General features: G+C 43.9%; 1 protein-coding gene across 3 annotated transcripts; it reads right to left on the bottom strand.

Moving 5' to 3' along the window:
- Positions 1-12,992: 12,992 nt before the first annotated feature.
- Positions 12,993-23,862, bottom strand: CENPV (centromere protein V). 3 transcript variants are annotated; one of them, XR_011523681.1, is made up of 6 exons: positions 23,433-23,862; positions 20,252-20,350; positions 18,831-18,900; positions 14,541-14,655; positions 13,537-13,861; positions 12,993-13,415 (listed from the first exon to the last, which is right to left on the bottom strand). XR_011523681.1 is itself a non-coding variant. In XM_070563526.1 (5 exons), exons 1-5 carry the CDS (start codon positions 23,810-23,812, stop codon positions 13,291-13,293), a joined length of 789 nt encoding a protein of 262 aa, XP_070419627.1. In that variant the 5' UTR covers positions 23,813-23,862; the 3' UTR covers positions 12,993-13,290. The 3 variants fall into 3 exon arrangements, 2 of the variants coding, with proteins under 2 accessions (XP_070419627.1, XP_070419628.1); XM_070563526.1 differs by lacking the exon at positions 13,537-13,861; XM_070563527.1 differs by lacking the exon at positions 12,993-13,415 and having other exon boundaries at positions 13,537-13,858.
- Positions 23,863-24,510: the final 648 nt, after the last annotated feature.

The raw sequence follows: 24,510 nt of genomic DNA, 5'->3' as shown, positions 1-24,510 counted from the left end.
TCACTGAAGGTGGTGATTGGACTTAGAGCGAGAGAGGTTTTCAGAGGCCCTCAGAATGGAGGAAAACGAAGACTGCAGAGAACACGGATATGTATTTCTCACACACACACACACGCAAACACAAAAATGTGAAAAAACAAATCACACTACGAATTAAAGAAACACAAATTCAAAGAAAACACCATGTTCACTTACGTACTTTGCAAAGATTTGTATAAATAATAATTCCCAGTGTTCTGTAGGTGAGGGGATGGACATATATACTGCTGGAGGAAACCTAAGATGGTAGGAAATTCTGGAAATCAGTGTGTCAAGAATCTTTAAAATGCACATATCCCTTGACCCTGCAATCCCACGAGTGTGCACCTACCCTCAGGAAACAGAAACAATCACAAGAATGCAGATATTTTGCATTTTTGCAGAAGGTTTGATGAGTAGCACTGATCTGAGGGAAAACAGAGAGAATCAACAGCCCAGAGCTATCATCTCCTGACTTTGATTTTTCAATAATATATATGTTGTAAGTGCTAACATATGCATTATAAAACATACACAAACAAAGCTTAAAAGGATAAAATACAAATTCAAACATTTTCTTCCCACCTATCAATGGATCATCTTGAGGAGTTCCTGAATGATGCACACCTTACCCTGGAGACCAGTAGGCTCGTCTCGCTCCGTGGTGAAAAACTGATAAAAGAAAAAGATACGAAGGAGGCCAGGGGCTGCCCCGTGGCCGAGTGGTTAAGTTCACATGCTCTGCTGTGGCAGCCCAGGGTTTTGCAGGTTCGAATCCTGGGCTTGGACATGGCACTGCTCATCAGGCCATGCTGAGGTGGCATCCCACATGCCACAACTAGAAGGATCCGCAACTAAAAATACACAACTATGTACCAGGGAGCTTTGGGGAGGAAAAGGAAAAAAAATAAAATCTTTAAAAAAACCCAGCCACCCAAAGACAGAGTGGGGCTCAGCTTTCAGTTTGCAGGTTAAGGTGTAATTCCCTGGTTTGCAAGCCTTTAAATAAAGCCTCACTTTTCTTTGAAACTTATCTTCGCCTCCTAAAGCTGCTCATTTCAGCTAAGATTTCTGGTGACGAGGTTGGGATGTGATGCGGCCGCCTGACCTCCTCCTGGGCGTCGACTGGACACAGCACGCCGGCACAGCTGGGAGCCCGCTGACTGCTCCTCCGCATCTCCAACCGCCTCAGGAGGATGATCAAGGCAAGGCTCCCCCACATCCCTGATCTCACACGCTTTGGGAGAGGTCTAGAGGCTCTTTAAGGGGGGGTTCCCTCAATTTCTAACGCGGGGAATACCTGCTAAGGTCCAGCAGCAGCTGTTTACAGGGAGGTTTCTCCAACACAAGGAGGTTTCTCCATTCAGGATGGGCCCCATTTGCTCTAGAAAAACAGCAAATGGCCAGTCACCTGCCACCACTCCTGTGGCCTTTATGGACAAAAATTATGGACCAAATATGTGCAAGTTCCTTGTCACCTGGGTCGAAATTACTAGAGATGATCTAAAATTGCTTGGTCACAATGGGCCCTTTGATATTCCCAAATTGGTTTATTTGTGTGCTCGACTGGAAAAAGGGGGATACCACACCTCTCAAAAATAGGAAGCCTATTTTAATTGGTACCTAGAGGCTACCAAAAAAGGGGAAATGGAGACTCATTGCTTCTCTGAGAGAGCAGCATTCTAAAGTAGAGGAGAGACAAGCAATTAGAAGCTTCAAACTCCGGTGATGACCCGGCAGAATCAAAGAAATCTGAAGACCCGCCCATTTCTCCTCCTTCCCATCTCTTCCCCACGTCTTCTCTACCACCACCTCCTCGCCCCCTCTACGCCGATCTGTCGGAGCTCCCCTGCTTCAACTCCCCCAACGTTCCTGATCTAAAATTAAACAAGTGAAAATGGGTAAACTTTTGAGATAATTTAAAATTATAATGGCCATTCTAGGGAGCCTGTTTCAGATAAGTCCACTTTAAGGGTCACCCTTAAAAGAGAGGATTCAAAACCTCTCAGAAGCAATGGAATGCATTCTTTGGGTAATATGCAGAAGCTTCTAAAAGACAAAACAACTTTGAAACAGCTCTAAAAAGGATTCTTACAGCAAAAAGAAAAGAATTTCTAGTAAAAATCTTTGGCCACCTGAGCAGGTCCGTCTGCCAGGGAGCAATTTGATTCCAACTGTTCTTTTAAGTTTTGTGCCTGAGACACGGCTAAAATTTTCAAGATCTCCGTTTGTGTCTATCTGTATGTATATGCTTATGTATGGAAGTCTCTGTATGTATTTGTCTACCTCTGGATGGTAAAATTTCTAAAGGAGCTCTATTTAATTGGCTTGAAGTAAGTGCTTATATAAATTATTTCTAAATGTAATTAAAACTAGCCTGGATGCCTTTCAAGCTAACATGATATAAAAATGATCTTTGGAATTAAAAGCTTAAGTTTGCTGATTTAATAAAAACAGGGATGGGGCCAGCCCCATGGCGTAGTGGTTAAGTTCAGCGTGCTCCACTTCAGCAGCCTGGGTTCACGGGTTTAGACCCTAGACACAGACCTACACCACTTATCAGACATGCTGTGGTAGCAACTCATATATAAAATGGAGGAAGATTGGCATGGATCTCAGCTCAGGGTTAATCTTCCTTAGCAAAAAAAAAGAAAAAGGAAGAAAAACAGAAAGAGGTATGTCTTCAAAATTATCAATATTAAATATAACGGAAACATACAACTTTTTACACCTGGGTTTACTGGTCAGATGGGCTCACGCTGTTTCTGTTGTGAAATCTGTCAAGCAGGGAAAATGACTTGGGATGATGGTTAACTATTTAATGTCTGATCCAAACATAACTGTTATAAAAAAATGTTTAAATACACGTATATAAGATAAAAGCTTACACTAAGTTAAACTAAATAATGGATATTCATTAAATATCTAAATCTTTTCTGGTTAGGATGGTATACTGAGACACTGATTGCTAAACATTAAGTTTGTCTAGTTTTGGCTTTCTAATTTTTTATTTTTACAGAGACAAACAATATTTGGTCTACCAATAGACATATTTTGTGCCACAATGAAAAGTTTTCTCTAAAGAGAAATATGCTTCTAGAAATTATAAAGTGTGTTTATGGGTTTGCTAATCTACTACAGGATGCTAATATATGATAGACAGTTCACAACTGCCTGCTTCCTAGTTTTCACTAGAAAACAGATTACAAATAGTTAAAAAAAAAAAAAAAAAAAGAGAGAGAGAGAGAGTTGGAAAAAGAGCTGAAAATACCAAAGGAATCAAAGAGAAAATGTCACAACACTTAGACACTAGTTGGTAAATCAACTCTATGCAAACTGGGTGCACTGATGCTGAGAGAACACAGCCAAAGTAGCAGGCGCCCCTTTGAAAGATAAGAAACAACGGAACTCTCCTGGGAGCTTTCTCCTACTATGGAAGGATTTACTGTAACTTCTTATTTTTCAAACTATGGTCACAGACCATTGAAAAATTATCAACACATTTAAATTAAAAAATACAGGTCAGTTTATTAAATTTTTATTTGTTTACTTATAATGATTTTATATATATATAGGTATAGGCTGGACCATAATATACAGTATATTTCTTGCTATGGAATGATCCAACGTGTTTAAAGGCCACTGCTCTTATACCACAGTAAATTGAGCTACAGAAGGGTGTGTGCAGCCAGATGGAGAAACCAATACAAGAACAACCACCCTTTCTGTTCTGTACACACAATGATAACTCCTCAAGACCAGGCTGTAATCACTTTCTGATAGGCTCAAGCTCTGTTGCCTTGTCTTTTCAGATTTACAGCCAAGCAACACCCTTTTATTTTTTTTTAAAGATTTTATTTTTTTCCTTTTCCTCCCCAAAGCCCCCCGGTACATAGTTGTATATTCTTCGTTGTGGGTTCTTCTAGTTGTGGCATGTGGGACGCTGCCTCAGCGTGGTTTGATGAGCAGTGTCATGTCCGCACCCAGGATTCGAACCAACGAAACACTGGGCCGCCTGCAGCGGAGCGCGCGAGCTTAACCACTTGGCCACGGGGCCAGCCCCGCAACACTCTTTGTTTAAAAGAAATTCCCCTATCTCTTACGACTACTTGCAAGAGCTAAAAATCCTGGTGGTGGCTTCCCAGATATTTGTAGCTCTGCCATCAACTTAGAAGCTGCTCCATCTTTCAAACCTTTGCTCTGCTCACTCAACCTAGAACAACCCTCTTCAGCAACAATGTGGGGATGTTGTTGCCTCTGCCTGTTCTGTCATTCCCAGTTTGGCAGAGCAATGTCAGGATGAAGTTATAGACAGAAGTGAATCTCATACTGTGATTTCCAGAAAACGTATAATTTATTTTAATTATATTATGTAGGAGTTTATATTCATTTAATGTGATGCAGAGGCAATTACGCTATCCTCTAAGAGTAAAATCTGTAATTATTCTGTAACAACTGCCTTGAATTATTTCTTTTCTAGATAAACTTTGTAAGTTTTAAAATTGAGACAGTAACTGTATATAAAAAGTAGACAATAGGATATATGTTTTCAGTAAGAAGGTATAAAGAATGGAAATATTTTTGTTTGTTTTGTTAAAAAAGAAAAATTTGTCCTCAAGCACTAGAGAAGAAAAAAAAAAGATACAAGACAAATCCTAAATGTAAAAAGTGAGTGACAAAAGGTTTGTGGAAGTAAAACCTTGAGGAAAGAGCTCTGTATATGGTCAAGCTGGCTTAGATTAAAATAAATTTATTTAAAAATAAATTGTAATATCAAAAGTACAGTGGTACAAAATTATAAAGTTTGGTTTTCCTATTAAAGGACAAAATCTTCTCAGATTATTGGTGTGCTCTTAGCAAGAAATCATAAACAGTTTCTTTACCTTTAATGTAATCTGCCTAGAAAACAAAGATTCTGTGTTTTGTCTTTATCAAGTCTTCAATTACTTAGAAAAGCTAGTCAGAACTATGTAACATCCTGTGTTTACCTTTAAAATCTCATTGTCACTTTGGTGAAATGGGTAATTAAGTATTGTTTCCTAAAAGTCTGTGATCCTTTTTGATCAAGTTTTAGAACCTTTTCATACTTTTTTTTTTTTGAGGAAGATCAGTCCTGAGCTAACATCTCCTGCTGTCAATCCTCCTCTTTTTGCTGAGGAAGACTGGCCCTGAGCTAACATCCGTGCCCATCTTCCTCCACTTTATACGTGAGACGCCTGCCACAGCATGGTTTGCCAAGTGGTGCCATGTCCACACCCGGGATCCGAACTGGTGAACCCTGGGCCGCCAAAGCAGAATGTGCATACTTAACCACTGCACCACTGGGCTGGCCCCCCTTTTGATATTTTTAACAGACTTCCCACAGGGTTCAAAGCCTGGGTAAAATCTTTCTTTTGACTTAAAAATGAACTTTGGGAGTTTCCAATGGGCCCTGGTATTTCTCAAAGAACTTGCTCTGTCTTGCTATAAAGAGGAAACTATTAAACTAACTACACTTATTTGGTAAGTTAAATTATATCTTGTTATGTCTTTATAAATATATGAGTTACAGAAATTATACAAAATTCCTGGAAATCTAATATGTCCTTGTATAAAATGTTGTTGGTCAACAAAATTGAAGTTCACACTGAGTATCAGGAAAGCATCCTTAGCTGATTTTCATGCAAAGGCAGCAACAATAACACATGTGAATGAAGTCCATTCTGTTTCTCTTGGGGAAAAAAAGACAGATTGATCCCTCATTGCCAGACTTTTGCCATCCTGATATCCTTGTAATACGACAACAGTCTGCTCCTGCCTCCAAGAAATTCAGATGAGTGAACAGTGGCTGTAAATTAAACAAAAAGTCACAGCTATGGGAAACCCAAGACAGCTACTTAGTTCTTCCCAGTTCCCTGGAAAACCCCATTGTTTTCCTGTTTTTACATTACTTCACCTACCATGTGCATTAAAAAAACTATTTCTGTCCCCAGAGGCCTCAGAACTCCATGTGGGTCCTTTGAGCACCTATAGCTGGATTTCATTCAAATGCCACTTAGGATGGGTTATTATTATGTTCCTGTTATTGTACATATGTTTTCCAGATGGGTTAATGCCCTCCCTTGCCACAAAGCTGATAATCTCACAATGGCAGAGAAATTATTAGAAAATGTATTTCCCACTTGGGGTCCACCGTCCAGTCTCTGGTGACTGAGGCACTCACATCACTGGGCAAATCATACGAACCTTAATAAAAACCTTTTAAACTTCTTGGACTTTTAAACTTTTAAACTTCTTTTAACTTCTTGGTTCCTATCATCCTCAATCATCAGGCAAAATTAAGAAAACTAATGGGAAAACTGGATTCAAACAGAAAGAAAGTACATGGGATTACATGAACTGAGGCAAATGCCCTGATGTTTTGTTTTTCTAGACTAAAAAACACTTTTCTCTTAAGATAACTATGACTTATAGCAATTTGTAAGCAAAATTGAAGTATTTACTTTTTTCTCCCTACCTGATCACTCCAAAGTTTGGAAACTTTTGATAAGTCAGTATCCTTATTTTCATGGCAATATAGTTGTCTGCATAAATTCACTAAGAACCTGTTCTCCTTATAGCAGGACACAATTGGAAACACCAATTATATTACCAAGGCTTTGACTGGACTGTCATATTTGAGAAAAACATGCACAAACTCAGATATGACCAAACAGCTTTGAGGAACAAGGATTGACTTTATGGAACAAATAAAGACACTTGGAAATATTGGCCTGGTACTTTGCTTACAGGATTCACAACAATCTTACCAGGTGAGTAAAGAAGGTCATTTCTCTGGCAGGTACAAGAACCTGAGGATATTTTGGGAACCTGGAAAAGAGAGGAATTCACCCAAATATACAGGTATTACAGGTGGAGTCTGATGACAAGTCCCTCACTTGGTTTTCCTTGCCTCGAGAGGCTTTTAAAGTTCAATCTGAGATTCCTTATAAAAAGTTCCAGCAAAGCAGATTGAAAAGAGCCCATATGATCAATTGCTATTCTTGCTGTACTTATGTAAATAATTTGGCCAATCTTATTAAAACTAGACTTGTTTTATAAACCAATGAGTCTTAACTTAGCTATCTTTGGTAAAAATGAGAGTGATTATAGAGAAAAACTGTTTCAGTAAAAACTATACACATTTGTGGATAATAGATTCTAGTTCTGTTAATTATCTTTGAGTTTTTATTTTCCACCTGTAAACTGAACTGGACCCTGAATTCTTCTGTTTTCCTCAAATATCTGGTACAGATCTCCAACTAATGTTTTCACTTTTTTTCCATCCTTTTCATTTGGAATCATTGAAAACTGAAACCACCCTTTTTTCCTGAGGCCCTACAAGCTAATACTGAACAGCTTGGTATAAACTTAAGAAAGATCACCACAATGGCCTACGTTTAGACAATCTTCATTCCTGCTGCTGTATAAGCCACTCAAAAAAGTTAACCTGAACACCCAATGACACTATCAGAGACATTTAAAACTGTAAAAGATGATTCGACCCTGACATTTAAAAATCTTCTTGACTGGCTGTCCCCTGGGCTCAAGAACTAATTTATAATTTGCTCCAACCATTAACTTTGTTTTTCTTTTTGTTTCATTGATTTCACTTGAGTTTCCAGGTCCTAACCTTGATTGGTTTACAGGCCTCTTCTCCTGGATACCCTAAGCATTGAGGTCCATTACAAAGGGGATTCTAAAATTCAGGCTATTTTGCTAACATGTGTGGTCATCTATGTAATTATAACGTATGGACTTCCAAAGCCATTGATTAGGGTGCTAAAATATTAGGCAAAACATTCCTCGTTCCCCTGACCAGGTACCCAAAATATTTTAAAATAAAGGCAAAACAATTTCATTCCTCTGACCCTGATGTTTGCCCTTTCACAGCAGGAAGTGGCTAAAAATGTCTTCATCCCCAGTCCCCAAGATTGAAAAATGATCACAAGACAGTGGGATTGAAACCAAGAACAAAGGAGTTAAAAATTTCCCTGGATTAGGGTGAAACCATGCCTCATACCCACAAGGCTGACATGGGAAACAAAGTAACCAAAGTTTCTAAGCTTCTTTTGCAGAACAGGAGGACTGCTGAGAAGAGCAGCTTGCTGACAGTTCCCCCTTCGCCTGACTAAACATCGTGCCGCAGTATCTGGATGCCACCCCGTCACCGGCAACCCACAGGATACTGCATCAAACCACCACCTACATTCAGCCGGTGCTGCTCTCGGATGCCTCCCACATGGGACTACACGGAACCCAAGCAGCTACGGGGGCACTTGGGCAATGGAGGACCTAAATACTCCCTGAACTGATCAAAGGTGTTGCCCTGGCAAACCTATGATCAAGAGGACAAAATAATAAAAGAAAAACATAAGCACACAACCAGAGTCAATGTGATGGTTCCCATGACTACCTCAAGGCTGAACTAAGGGCAGAAATAAAAAGTTATATATTAACCTTGACTGTCACCAGATGGCCAAAGAACAATCCAGTGGCCTTTCCCTGCAGTCAGGACACATAAAAGCCCCGGGGAAAAAGATACACCATTAGCTAGGAAGGATGACCAATCAGAACTGGACTCAGCCTTAGCCTTGCAAACTCTGCACTTTTTGCCTTAAAAAACAGCCACCCAAAGACCGAGGGGGCTCACCTATCAACTTGCGGGTGGAGGTGTATTTCCCCACTTTGTAAACCTTTCACTAAAGCCTCACTTTTCTTTTCTTTTCCTTTTTTTTTGAGGAAGATCAGCCCTGAGCTAACTGCTGCCAATCCTCCTCTTTTTGCTGAGGAAGACTGGCCCTGAGCCAACATCTTTGCCCATCTTCCTCTAGTTTAGATGTGGGACGCCTACCACAGCATGTTGTGCCAAGCGGTGCCGTGTCTGCACCCGGGATCCAAACTGGTGAACCCCGGGCCGCAGAAGCAGAACGTGCGCACTTAACCGCTGCGCCACCAGGCCAGCCCCAAGCCTCACTTTTCTTTGAAACTTATCTTTGCCTCCTAAAGCTGCTCATTTTGGTTAACAAAAGCATCAAGATTAGCCGGTGCAAGAGAACGTGTGAAGTCAGTGAATTCTATGAGAAGCGAAGCAGTCAAACCTTGTGGAGAGACAGACGGGAATGGAAGAACCAGTAGAACTACACAATGTTTCTGCTCTTGGGACAAGAGACTGGGGAACAAAACACAGTTCCAGCTCGATCAGAGTGTTACGGTCTTGGTCGAGGCTGAATCCTGCACGCACCACCCTCACTCTGCTTCTTCTGCCAGAGTGGCTCCTGTCCCATGCTGGTATAAGGAAAATCCACACGGAAGTGAAGCCAAGAGTAATTAAAAGCTGAATGACATGTACTCTAATTAAGTGCACCTCAGGGGAAAGACAGAGGAAGAATGGGACAGGTGAGGTCATAAGGGAAAGAATTCTAGTTATCTATAAAGAGTTAATCAGGGCCCATGAGCTCAGAATTGCCAGTGTTACTTCCTCCACTGATTTGGGTCAAGCCCATGTGGGTAATCACATGGTGGCAGCACTGCTGTTTGGAAGGAAACCCCAGGAAAAACAGCAAAAGTGTGCCCTCTCAGATCTGTGTGTTAGCCTGAAACTGAACAACTGCCGTGTCCTGTCACCAAGGCTGCTCTCCTCTTCCTGCCCGAGAAGGGTGATGGAGGAAGAAGAGATCATCCTTGAGTTTCTTATCAGTCATAGAAGCAAGCCCTGGCCCTTGTACTTCGAGCTTTAAAGAGAAGGCTGATCTCAGGAAGGAAAGAATCCTGAAAGAGTCCCAGCACTTGGATTTCCACTAACTGTGGCTAGTTCAATCTGGCTGTGGGAAGTTATTGCAGTCTTTAGAACTGTTTCCTTCCTTTATGAATTCAGAAGACAAAACAAAGTTGTAACAAATACCTGCTAAAATTCCTCAACAGTGCATGTGCAGGAATATCGTGTGAGAGGCAGCTTCCTGGCCGAGACCAGAAGGGCAAGGGGCACAGTGCAGACAGACTCCAGCTGGTTTGCTCCCCCATGGAGGGCTCACTCCACGGGTGCTGGGCTGCTGCTGATGGCATCTGACATTCCTAGTCACTTCGCCAGAGCTCCTCCTGGCTGGTGTCAAACCCTTGCTATCTCTGAGCCCCAAGCATGTGGGAAAACACCAACTTCTAAGAGGATGAGTAAGGAGACCAAACTAGGACATTTCCCACTCAGGAGCCCATTAACTGTTCCAATTTCTGCTAGTGACCTCAGTGCTGAGGGATACTTTCAATGGGCTAGCTTTGAAAGTCACCAGAAATTCAACAAGTGGCCCGATAAAAATTTAACATACCAAGCACAACAGCATTTCTCTCCTTTAGCAATAACCAATTGCAAAGTGTAGGAAGGGAGCCCATTCACAAGAATGACAAAAAAATATAACGTAGGCAGGAATAAACCTAATGCATAATGTGCCATTTATACTGTTTCTACATGGAGAACAGCATGAAACTGGACTGAAGAGCATAAAAGAACAAACCAATCAGCGAGACGTACCACTTTCCTAGATGATCAAACCGAGTACTGTGAAGAAGCCTATTCTTCTCCAATGAATTTATAAATTCAATACACTCTCAATCAAGAACCAAATGAACAAAAAAGAATAATGAGGGGGATTTACCCTAAGAGATTTTTTAAGCACATCATAAAGCTTCAGGGATTTAAAACAGTTGATATTTGTAGAACTACAGAAACATAGATTAAAAGAGCAAATGAAGTATCCAGAAACCACCTCATTTAGTCAAATTGGCATTTTAAATCCCTAAGGAATGGATGGATTGGTCAATAGAATTGTCAATCCAATGATTATCCATTGTGGGGGTGGAGAGCTAACCCCTCCCTCCTACCACTGACAAAAATAAAAACTAAAACCACTCAGAAGAAAAATCCAGATAGATTAAAGAGCTATATGTAAAAAGAAAAGAACCACGAAAGTAGAAGAAAATATAGGTAAATATGCTTATAAGCTTGATAAGGAAGGTAATCTCAAACAAGACATAAATCACAACAAAGCCAGGAAACACAAAAGTCAGAACACCATAAAGAAAAGAAAAAAAAGACTGATAAAGTTGAACTCATCCAAATCTAAAATCCTATTAAACAAAGAGCAAATGACAGATTGAAAAAGGACACTGGCAAAATTTATAACAGGATTTACATCCTGAATATAAAGAGCTCCAAAAGTTAATTTTTAATAATAGTAACTGAAACATTTATTTACTAATGTTTTTAATAGGTAGATGAAAAAAGAGCCCCAAAGAAAAATGGGCAAAGGACATGATCAAGCAACTGACAGAAGAGGAAATGAAAAGGTCCCCAAAACATAAAAAGATGCTCAATCTCAGGTCATCAGGAAAATGAAAACTTAAAAGATGAAAATTTTTGCCCAACAGATTGGTCACAATTAAAAATATTGATAATATCAAGGGTTGGTGAGGGCACTCTGCTGTATACAGGGAAAATGGACGTTTACAGACAAACTGTATATACTTCCTAAGGGCAACTTAGAATTTCTAATATTTAAAATACACATATCTTCAACCCAGCAATTCCACTTCTATATCCTCAAATAATACACGTGTATAAAGAAGCAAGGATGTTCACTGTCAATACCCATTGTTAAGCAAAAACTGGAAATCCTAATTTCCACGGAAAAAAAAGAATGGTTAAATAAACTATACCCATACTATGCAATTCTATGTAACAGTTAATAATGAAGATATGTACATTGATACAAAAAGATCAAGATGTTCTTAAACAAAAATGCAACTTGAAGAACAAAAGGTACCGTATGATGCCATTTATGTTTTTAAAAGATATGCAAAACTGTGTTTTTTTAATATAATATTGCAGTAGGAGTAGTAGATCAGAGGGGACATTGGCTCTATCAGAATATACTGATGTTTTACCTGTATAATTTACCACCAGCTCTTTCCAACTTTAAAGTCTGAACATGGCTGTCAGCGGACAGTCCCTCAACTCCGAAGAGGTGTCGGCCACACAGAGCACCAGTACATCTGTACTTCCCCTCTCTGTTCTTTTTCCTTGAGTAATCTACCTTACAAATCATTTCATGATTAATTTCCCTGAAACAAAAAGCTAATGTTTATTAAGCATTTGCCATTAGGTACACACAGTATTTGGTAATGAAAGGAATGTTTTAGGACAGTTAATCTGACTGTAATATGCAGCAACGTGAAGCAAGGGGGGGAAGGGGGAGGGGAAACCAGTCAAAAGACTGCATAACAGGCCAGGCATTATTCATCCTGTTCAAAGCTGTTCAGGGCTTCCCAATGCCTGTAAAATAAAGGGCAAATTCCTCAGCCTAATATCCAAGACCGTCCACGGTCCAGCTTCACACATTTCTCTGATCTCTTCTAGTACTTCTTCCCATCACAAGCCTCCAGCTCAGTCTGGCTTTACCATGTGTCCACGCCTCTGTTCACAGTTACTTCTTCCACCTTCCTAAATCTTACTTCCTTTAAAAATATAGACTCAAAGTTGTTGTGTAACGGGTAGAGAGGTTCAGTTTTGCAAGATTAAGAGTTCTGGAAATTGGGTGCACAACAACGTGAACATGCTTATCACAGCTGAACTGTACCCTCAAAGCTGGTTAAGATGGTAAATTTTATGTAATGTGTATTTTACCACAATTTAAAAAAAAATCAGACACTGATTTACCTTAAAAAAGAGACCCCAATCATACCCTCCCCAAGTCTTCCATGACCAGCCCCCTCCCCTCTGAACTCCTAAAGCTCATATTATCTCTACAACTCACGTGGCTTGTGATCATTCATAATCTTCCATTTTTAATAACTGTTCATTTGTCTTATCTCCCCCTCCCAATTTGGTGACAAGCATCTTATCAGTCCTCAGTAAATACCTGCTATTAAATGGCCTCAGAAGCAAAACCAATGTGCAAAGAAAATGATAAAACCATAGTAACTTCTTTAATGTTAAAAATATTTATCTTTCTAAAAGATCACACAAAAGTTGGGAAGAGAAAGGAGGACGTCAACTAGCCTACATCAAAATCTGGGCTGAGGAAGGACAAAGAGCTGCCTAAAGAAACCGGTAGCTGGAGCAAACTGCGGAGATGGAGACGGCCACCGGCCAACGGAACCAACAGCCTGGGTCAGCCACACTCGTGAGCACCCCCGAGGTGCAGCGTCGACAGCCAAGATGCCGGCCCGAATCGTCCCTCCTTTTCAGAGAGAAGCAGGAGCTCACTCCTTAGACATGTTCTTGATGGTCTTGTGCTCCTTCATGGCCTTCTCCCAGTCGCTGCCATTGAACTCCTCAATGACCACACTCCGCACAGTGCCCTCATCCAGGCAGTGTGGGGCGATTCCTAGAGGGAAGTGGCACAGAGAAAGGGGGGTCCCGAGTATGAGTGAGACCAGACACTGTACTGCCTCTCGGACAAAGCTACACCTGTAGGCACTGCATACCAGGCTCTCTGAGTGACACACCATGGCTTACACTGTCATCCTCCTCGCTTGCTGTCCTCACCTCAGAGGGGGATCAGACTTCTCGAACCAGCGATGGCAGAGGCTGCACATCATTCAGAACTAAGCTGAGAGTACAAAAGAGTAGACAGACTCAAGCCTAGAGCGATCTCCATGTGACAGCCTGATGAATTCACAGGCCTTTTCCAGGGTTTGGACAGATAATTTCCTAAGCCTTAAATACTTCCCCCATCTGTACAAGATTTTATACTTTCCAAAAGCCTTTCCTGATCCTCGAGGTAGGCAGGAAGGACTCTCCACATGACAGATGAGGAACAAACAGGAGCTGCTAAAGAAATGAGACGTGGAGGGCGAGGGTCATGTCCGGCCCTCCCCCCCACAAGGCACAAGATGGTCAGTCACAGCCGCCCCAACGCAGTGCTGGAGGCTGCATTTATACAGGGACAAGATCCCTCAGGAATACCCTCAACCACTCCTTTCCACTCAGTTCACACTACAATTGGTGTCATTCTGAGGAACTGTCTAACAGTTTTCTCCCCCCCAGATCCAAGTAGAATCTGAAGCAGGGCTTGGGTGTTGTTTGTGTTTTGAAAAAATCCAATTTTTCTTAAATGGCATTATCAATGCTCCTCACTCTTGCCTCCTTCACCCCCTTAACCACCACTGTTGTTCGAATTCCCTCCCCCACCCCACAGGCTCAGGGCCCCTCCCCTCCTCTCTCTATCAATGCCTCAATGTCAGCCCCAGCAACATATAGCTCTGGCAGCCCCAGCAAATGAGAACCAGATCTGGCTGGTCTCTGAACGACCACGGCCAGTCTTACATTCCGTCATCTGAAAAGAGCTCTGCTGAAGAGCCCGTTCTAAAACACGCAGGTGAAAGGGCCGAGCCACCAGAAGGCAAGCCAGATGCACCAGTGCCCATCTTTCCAACCAGCATCTTAACCCAGAGCTGCCACAGGGCCTCTCCACATCCCTCCTGAGCTTGTAGCTCATCCCTTCACTTACCGAACCCTCCGGGGTTTGAGCGGGGAGTGTAAAAGCTCTGAACGCCACATCTCTTACAGAAGGTGTGCTGCGCTTTGTGCGTGTTGAACGTGTATGTGGTTATGCTCTCAGCTCCCTGAAGGAAAACAGACAAACAGCTGTTCTTTCTACAGAGATTTTCTTTGTCATTTAAAAAATAAATCTTTTTTTTTGTTTTTTGAGGACGATTAGCCCTGAGCTAACTGCTGCCAATCCTCCTCTTTTTGCTGAGGAAGACTGGCCCTGAGCTAACATCCGTGCCCATCTTCCTCTACTTTATACGTGGGATGCCTACCACAGCATGGCATGCCAAGCGGTGCCATGTCTGCACCCGGGATCCAAACTGGTGAACCCCAGGCCACCAAGGCAGAATGTGTGCACTTAACCACTGTGCCACCGGGCCGGCCCCTAAAAAATAAATCTTTCAAAAGTCTCAATGGGGAGAAGCCCTCTTGTACAGCTCTCAGGATTTTGAGGACAAGTCCAATTTCCCACAAGAGATTAGAGGCTTCTCAAGGGCAGGGATCCATCTAAACTGCCCGGAGACATGTCAGTTGGGTGCATGACAGCTCACGGCTTCTCTTAGGTCAAGTCACACAGAACAACTCAGACTCAAGCCTTCCCTGATCCATGGCAAGAGAGCATGCCCCATGGATGTCAGGGAGTGAAAACACCTGCTTCCTGGGGCCTATCAGCCAACCTCTCTGGTCATTTCTCCTGTCTTCTTGCCTAGTCAGAAATCACCAATGATCACCATATTCACAAATCTAATGGTCATTTCTCTTGACCACTGGATTCTTAACTGGTTCTTCTTAACTTGACCTCTCAGTACCAGTCCTTCCATTTTGAAACATCTGTCTCTGAGGATACCACGCTCTCCTGCTGTTTTTCCTCCTTCCCCGCTGGCCCTCCCTCTGCTTGCTTCTCTTCCCCTCTGTTCAACTCTCTATAAATGCTGGCGAGCCCTAGGGCTCTGTCCTTGCCCCTCTGCCCTCTTTGGCTACACCATCCACCCAGTAGATTCACCCAGTCTCATGGGTCTAAACAGCATCCACATGCCAACAACTCCCAAACTGATAGTTCCAGCTGATTTCTCTCCACAACTCCAGACCTGTATATCCAACTGCCCACTTCCTATCTCTACATGAATGTTCAAAAGAGATCTTTCAGTGAACTTTTTCAAAAAAGAATTCTTGATTCCAGCACCCCTCCACACCTGCTTGTCCCCCAGAATCTGGCATCTCTATTCAACTAGCTGCTCAGGCCCAACACTGTGGATGTAACTTTCACTCCTCTCTCATTTCCCATCTTCACACCCAATCCTTTAGAGTTCTGTTTGCCCTTCCTCTAAAATAGTAGCTCCCAAAATGTTGTCCCCAGACCAGCAGCATAAGCATCACCTGAGAACGTGTAACACATACAAATTCTCAGGCCCCCGCCGCTGACCTACAGAATCAAGGGAGGGGCCCAGCATTCTGCGTTTTTCTTTTTTTTAGGAAGATTAGCCCTGAGCTAACATCCACTGCCAATCCTCCTCTTTTTGCTGAGGAAGATTGGCCCTGAGCTATCATCTGTGCCCATCTTCCTCTATTTTATATGTGGGACACCTGCCACAGCATGGCTTGCCAAGTGGTGCGTAGGTCTGTGCCTGGGATCTGAACCAGCAAACCCCAGGCTGCCGAAGCAGAGTGTGCAAACTTAACCGCTGTACCACAGGGCTGGCCCCTGGGGTTGTTTTTTGGTTTGTTTGGGGGGTTTTTGGTGAGGGATATTTGCCCTGAGCTAACATCTGTTGCCAATCCTCCTCTTTTTTTGCTTGAGGAAGATCAGCCCTGAGTTAACATCTGTGCCAATCTTCATCCACTCTCTATGTGGGATGCCTCCATAGCACGGCTGATGAGTGGAGGAGGCCCGTACCCAGGATCCCGACCTGCGAAAACAGGCGCCAAAGCGCAACTTTAACCACTGTGCCACAGGGCCGGCCCCCCAACATTCTGGTTTAGCATGTCCTCCATGTGATTGTGCACACACCTAAGTTTGAAAACCACTTCTCTTAAACGTGTACAATTATCTATTCAAAACATATCTCCTAGTATCTATTTTCTTTCCATCTCCATGACTACCATCCTAGTAATCCAAGCTCCCATCATCTCTCACCTGGCCCACCCAACAACCTGTCTCCACACTTACCTCCTTACCATCCATTTTCTCCACACAGCAGCCAAAAGGAGCTTTTAAAATACTTCTGAAGTGGGTCTTGTCACTATCCTGCTTAAAACCCTCCACGGGCTTCACACTACACAAAGAATAACATCTGTCTCTTTGTCTGGCCCTGCCATCTCTCAAACTCTGTCTTGGGCCACTCTTTCACCTCCAGCCCCTGGCCACCTTCCAGCCAGCACAGCCACCGTGCAGCTCCTCTGACACACCAAGCGTGTGCCCCTTTGCACAGTGCATGCCCTTTGCCGGGGACACTCTTCCTGACTGCACCCCTCCCCACCTACATCTTCCTCATCTAAACACCAGAGGGACCTTCCCTCACCGACCAAAACCAGCTCCCCAGCTGTTTTCTATCATATTGCTCTGTTTAACTCTCTAAATAGCACTATCGAGTTTTTTCTTATTTATTTGTCTCCCTCTCTACAGAATGTAAGCTCCAAGGGCCTTGTCTGTCATGTTAACTGCTGGGTTTCAGTGGAATAGTGCTTAGTACACAGTAGGTGCCCCATAAATATCTGTTGAATGAATGAAGAAGTTTTGCACTTAATTTAAAAAAACAAACAGAAAATTGCTCCCTCAACAGGCTGGGGTAAAAGAAAATGGTACTATAGAGCACCAGGAAAATGCAGTGATAAGCAGGCTCAAAGAGGAAAAAAATAAAGGGAAAAAGTAGCACTTCCGAGACCTAAGAGCCCATGGTTGAACCTGGTGGTGTCTTCAGGAAACGTCTGTCACAGGTGCTCAGAGGCAAAGCTGAACTGGGGCCACAGCCTCCAGCAGGCATCCAAGGAGAGCACAGTGGCGCTCTTCCGGCTTACCGGAAAGACAAGGGACAGTATGCTGCTCATCTGTCCCACCTCCCTGACCAGACACCCACACGAAGGATCAAGGGGCAGACAAAGAAAAAGGGACAAATTGGCCCAAAGCGTCTGAGATTAAATCTCACTAACTAGGAAAGACCAGGACTCATGCATTCATTCACTCCGTTAGTCTTTCCTCCCAGACACTCACTGAGTGCCTACTCAACGCCAAGCCTATGAGGCCAGGAGCTGGTCAGACGTGACAACAGGTGGTACCTGGAGACCCTCATGATCTAGTAAAGGAGACAGACATGGAAACAGATCATGACTCCAAAGCACAGAGAGGTCTGTCAGACCACAATGGGGGCAACAGGAACAAAGGATGGAATTGAAGGCCCATCCCACCTCACATTAGCAATAGCGTGGCAAGAGCCTTTTTTTTAAAGTTTGCATTCTTTGACCAGAGATTTTATTTCTAAGAGAATTGATCCTGAAGAAACAATTTCTAAACTGTCAAAGGTGTATACACAGGGAGGTTCACCATAGTGTTTGGAATCGGAAAAAAAATGGCATTCAACCTAGAAGTTCAAATATAGACAACTGATTATGATACATTCATATAAGAAAACATGCTGCAAATACAGGAACAATAGTATAAAGCAATAGCATCATTACTAATAACACTAAACTAGGAAATGGTTGGGGGAGGAAGAGACTAGGCGGCTGACAGACAGTGGAGGGAAGACTTTCCAGTAATATGTATATACACACACACACCTTTGTACCTTTCAAATCTTGTGCCAAGCACAGAAAATTTCCCAAAATAACAAGTTAAAATTTTTAAATCATATATTTTTCATTGGGAAATGGTAAAAGTTGGTTATAAAACAGACAAAAAGGTAAAACCCTACTTCGATGAAAACATTTGCAATATGTTTAGATGCATTTATCTATGTAGAAAATAATGCACAAGGATATAGTACACCAAAATATAACAGAGGTTACCTTTGGTTGATAGGATTTGGGTGATCTTATTTTTGGATTCTCTATACACGAAAATATTTTCACAGTAATATCAAATATGCATCCAAAATATAAAGGGGAAATATAACAGAACCTTTTAAAAATAAGCATGAAACCTGGGTGAAAACAGAAATTAAAGTCCCCTGAAAGGCCCTAATGTGCTCCTTGCCCCCTCAAATTCTCCAGGAGCGTCCACGGGGGGCTCCTCAACCCTGCTCTCAGCACTAACCTTCAGGAGCTTGAAGCGAGAAGCCGGAACAATGAAGTGTCTATTCTGCTTCTTCTTGCAAATACTGCAGCTACAGAAAGACAGAGCAAGTCCCAAATTGTGAACAACCGTCTGCACCCTGAGTGCCCAAGGGGCCCAACCTGACATGTCCTAAGAGCCGACTGACCCCAGAGGTAAAGCCCCTTTCAGCAGCATCCAGAGAAGGGGAGGCTCAAACAGACGCACTGGCCACCTGGGGCCTCTGCTCTGCATGTGCAGAAGGGCCTGCAGGTCGCACAGCCAGCAGTCACGGCGAGCCACCCCTCAGAAAACTAGGGCCATCAGAGCCACGTGTCTGCTGCCACCCCCCAGTTTATTACAGTGAAGGGAACTGTTGGATTTGAGACACTTAGAAAACAAATACCAGGCACAGCTACGATCTCACGCCTCTGCAATATCCACACCAAAAATGGAGGAGGAAGCTTAGGTTTCCCTCTTTCCTCATCTGTACATCACAAAAGCCTAGCTCCATGGAAAACAGGTCCTCAGAATTACCATCTTTAGAATTAAATCTAAGTCCCTTCTTTTAGTCCACCTTTTAAAAAATTCTAATTCAGTCCAGAATCCTCTAACAAAATATTCCACGGTGCTGCTTCTCCACTCTGTGCTCCACTGTTAGTAGCCTGGTCAGTTCCCCCATTTGAGTATTTATTATTCATATATAATTCAGGTACCACACCACCTAAGGGCAAAAAGGACTGGGTACTGTTGAATAATTAGTTATATTTAATAATTAATATGTTATTGGTCCAGAAGTCAGAGCCTGTCATCCTTGTTCCATCACAATGCCTCGGAAGGTGCCAAAAAGCAGGCCCTCCACAGACAAAGCAGAACCATCTGCCTCATCTAGAACAGAGCCAGAGGGCATGGAGCACGGTGAGCTTCCAGGAGTCCACAGCCCTACTCATTTACCCTCCAGTTCCCTCCAAACGGATTCCTAGGAAGACTCTGCCCAAGGCCTTTCATTCAGGGCCCAGTATGACCCACCTTCAGCTAACCACCTCCTCCATCCACAAGAAGAATTAGTCTGAGGGGTGATTCTGCCAGGCACAAGCCGGAGGACTCTGCTCTGTGTCACCTGGGGCGGTGCTATAGGAGCTAGTGCCCTCTCTCTCACTCACAAACACACACACACACACGGCAGACTCAGTTATTTTTAGCCTCCCTCATCTTTGTAAAAATTTTTATTATTGAAAACTTCAAGTACATACAAAAGGAGAAAGAACAAAATAATGAATCCTTATGTACCATCACTTGACTCCGACAAGTATCAGCTCATGGCCAATATTGTTTCATCTATACCCCAACTCCCCAGATGATTTTGAAGCACTGCATTCTAACTCTTTAAAGTTAGAGCTCATTTGGGAAGAGAAAACACTCACTTGCAGTCAAAAATGTGCAAGTCTGCCGAGGCCCAAACTTCAAAGCGGACTGCTCCACAGTGGCAGCCTCCGGTGTGTTTCACCAGGCCCTGGTATTCACTAAACGAAACAAAAAATCAGAAAGATAAAGATCTCTGAATAGTCAGGCAGGACTTTATTGCATAGCTCCCTCTTTCTCCCTCTTGCTGAAAGAAAGAAGCAAGACGGGGACAAAAGTCTTCTCCACATGACAACCACATGCATCTCTGCTTTTGAGGAGGTTACGGTCAATTTTATAAAAGAAAGGATTCACTGCCTTGTCTATGAGCTCTTTTTCCATTTCTTATATTTTGTTAAACTGCAAAAGAAAGCATTCCAAATTTTGGGAAATTGGGGGGGGGGGTCCTAATCCCACTACTCAAGTATTATTTATATCTTAATACTTACTAAGAATTTTTACGAGCCAGGCACCAGGGAGAAAGCAGTAAACAAGATACACTAGACATGGTTCCTGGCCTTACCAAACTTAAGCAGCCATCAAATAAATTACCCAAATAACATTTAAATGATTGTGATAAAGGAAGTACAGGCTGCTATGAAAAAAGAAGGAAAATAAGACAAGGGGACCTGACTGAGTCTGGCGGTTCAGAAAAGCCTTCTGAGAAAGTTAACAAAGGCTCTTATAATTTTGCTATATTCACCTCCAGTATACTTCACATACACGAATTTTTACACAGCTATCCATACACATTACATACACTTTTAATCCTTTTAAAGTTTATATATAAGCGATGTCCTTAAGTAAACATTATTAAGATTTGATAAATATCATCAAATTGCTTTCCAAAAGAGGTGAACACTCTCACCAGCAATGAATGAGAAAACCTTTCACTCTACCTTCTCAAGCAACAATTACAGGAAAAACCGCTCGTTGCAGTTTTAATTTGCATTTATTTGGTTATTAAGATTGTATGCTTTTTCATGTTTCTTTACAAGTTGAATCAGTTAATTTGATGTATTTAAAATTTTTTCTGCATGCATAAATGATGCTTATTGTAAAAAATTCAAACATTACAATATTTGATAATGTTAAAAATGAAAGTCTCCTATAATCCTAATACCCAGAGGGATCCACAATTAACTGTTTGCTATATGTTCCTCCAGACTTTTTTCCATACAATAATAATTTTAATAAAACGGTGCAGTTATACATTTTTTTGCATATAAGTTAATTTAGTGAGTTTTGGTTTTTTAATAAATGCACATACTCATACCAATCTGATAGGCGAAAAGAAAATTTTTTTTAAAGCAGGTATTGCTTTTATTTTTTTTATTGAGGTAACGTTGGCATATAACATTATATAAATTTCAGGAGTACATCATTATGCTTCCATTTCTGTTAAACTATATCATGTTTACCACCCAAAGACTAATTACCATCTGTCACCATGCATATGCGCCCTTTTACTCCTTTTGCCCTCCTCCTCCCCACTTCCCTTCTGGTAACCACCAATTTAATCTCTCTATCTATGTGTTTGTTTGTTTGTTGTTTTTATGTTCCACTAATGAGTGAAATCATATGGTATTTGACTTTCTCTGATTTATTTCACTTAGCATAAGACCCTCAAGGTCCATCCATGTTGTCACAAATGGCAAGATTTCATCTTTTTTATGGCTGGGTAGTATTCCGTAGTGTATATATACTACATCTTTATCCATCTGTCCATTGCTGGGCACTTAGGTTGCTTCCAAATCTTGGCTATTGTGAATAGTGCTGCAACGCACATAGGGGTGCACATATCTTTTCGAATTAGTGTTTTCCTGTCCTTTGGATAAAAGCCATAAGTGGAATATCTCGATCATATGGTAGTTGTATTAATTTTTGGAGGAATCTCCGTACTGTTTTCCATAGTGGCTGCACCAGTTTGCATTCCCACGAGCAGTGTAGGAGTGTTCCCTTTTCTCCACACCCTCTCTAACACTTGTTATTCCTTGTCTTGTTAATTACATATCATTAAGTTGTTTTAAATTAAAATTTACTTAAAATTTGAATTTTATATTTCTGAGAATCTTTATATCCCCTATATTTAGGGGTAGCCGGCTCATCATAAAGCTCCAAAATGTTTGATGGTGACTTAAAAAATCATGTTCAGCCTATACTCCAAGACGATAAGTCAAACAGTGAAGAACACGGAAAACCAAATATTGCACCTCTGAGAAGACTCATCCTAAGAGAATTTCTTCTGGAACAAGGACAAAGAAATATGTTTGTTCAAGAAAAGAAGTAATCCTCACGTTATTATGCAATTATTAGGCTGTTCTTGTTTTTTCTAGGATTTTTAACCGCTCTTTGTAATTCATAAAATAAGTGACCCTAAGATATATGATGAGGGTGTTAAAATATCTCCCTGTAGCACCTGTTCTGTAGGGCAGGGATCTAGATACTATATCACATCTGGAGAGAACAAGGCAGCCCCTGCAGAGTTTAACAGCTCGTTTCTAACATCCCGGACCCCCGGAACTCCTTCCCTAGCCATCCGGAGGTTCCAGTCCTGCGGTAACAAGGCTGCGGGGCCGCCAGGCCTCCCTCCCTAGGCGTCCGCGCCGCGGCCCCGGATCCCAGGCGTCCCCGCGCGCTTCTCCGGGACGAGGCCCCCGCCCCGCTCCCGCTCCCGCTCCCGCACAGGGAGCGCCTGGAATAACGGGACCTCGCCTCCCAGTGGGTTCAAAACACTGACGCTTTTCTCAAACCCTCCACCCTCTCTCCAGAACACGTGCGCAAACACCAAAAGCGACTCGGATATGAGGAAAGTCGTGGGATTTCTCTTCTGTTCACTGGAAAGGCCCCCGCACCCTTGGCGCGCCGAGACAAAGAACAGCGTCCCAAGCAGTATGGCTGTGCCGGGAAGGCCCCTTTGTGTCCCAGGACGCGGCGCCCCCAGCCTCCTCAGGGCGAAGCCCCCTCTCCAGGCCGGGGCCGCACACCCTCACGGAGCCAAGCCCCGCAGCCGGGAGCACTAGGGCGAGCCCGGGGCCACGGAGGCTCGGCGCGGGCCACGGCGCCGGAACGACGCACAGCCTGGATTGCGCCCCGAACCCGCCAGCCGACAGAGGCGCCGGCGGCCGGGCCAGCGAGCCCGACTCCGCGCCGGGGGCGTCCGCGGGGCGCCGGCTGCTGCGCGCCCGGCCCGGCCACACTCACAAGGTGTCCAACAGCAGCTTGGCGGCGCCCTCGAAGGTGAGCCTCTGCCGCTTCTGGAACGTCTCCCAGCGCTCCCGCTGCTCGCCCAGGTCCGCCGAGGACGTCGGGGTCGCGGGGGGCGGCGGCGGCGGCGGCAGCGGTGCTAGCTCCGGCGGCGGCTCCCCGGGGCTCGCCTCCTGGGCCCGTGGCGACGACTGCCTCGGCCGCCGCTTCGCCGACGACTGCCTCGCCGCCGCCCGGCTCCCGCCCCCGGCCTGGCCCGCGGGGCGCCGTGCGCGGCTGGCGGCTGCGGCCGAGGCTATGGCTGCGGGGGCCGCAGAGGCCCCAGGCCGCTTCTGCCCGCGTGGCTTGGCCGCCGCGCTGCTCCTGGCCCGCCGCATGGCTCCCGCAGCCGGGCGCGCAGGCCTCGCTGCCCGCGCGTCCCCGCCGCCCTGCGCGCCCCCGGTCGGCCCCGCGCGCGCCCCCGCCCGCCAACCTGCCTGCCTGCCCAGGGGGCGCTGCGCCCGGCCGCCCGGCCCTGGGCTGTCACACCTTCGCCGAGACCCGGCTCGCTCGCCCGCCTCGGGGCCTGCACCTGCCCGGCTGCATCCCGCAGGCCTCCGCTGCCGACAGCCAGAACCCTTGCACCTGCCCAAGCGCCTCCGTCCCTTCGGAATCCGAGGGTTCCACCTACCTTCCTGACCTGGGGAGTCCTGGGTCAGCCCCGCGTTCACAGCCGCGTGCGAGCGGACAGCCTGAGGCAACCTCCTCTCCAAGATGAGGACAGTACCTACCTTGCAGGAGCCATGGTGCCCCTGAAATAAGCTAATTTGTGGAAGTGGGCAGACACCTGCTATCTGCTGGACGAATAGCGCCCGAAATCCTAGTTCTTAAACTTGCTCTTTCCTGCCAGATTTATAGAAGTGTCTTGGGGATATCAATGGTCCACAGAATTTTTTAATTTAATAAATGAATGAATCCCACGCCAAACTCCATTATTATGGTTTTGTTGAACACAGCACCAAAGTTTAAAGACAAAAATCACAAGAACCACTGATTGAACCCAGACATTTTCTAAACCTATTCATTGCTCTATTTT

This window comes from Equus przewalskii, chromosome 10 (assembly GCF_037783145.1).
Source record: "Equus przewalskii isolate Varuska chromosome 10, EquPr2, whole genome shotgun sequence".
In the NCBI taxonomy this organism is placed as follows: Eukaryota; Metazoa; Chordata; class Mammalia; order Perissodactyla; family Equidae; genus Equus; species Equus przewalskii.
This window is presented reverse-complemented; position numbering and strand designations above follow the sequence as displayed.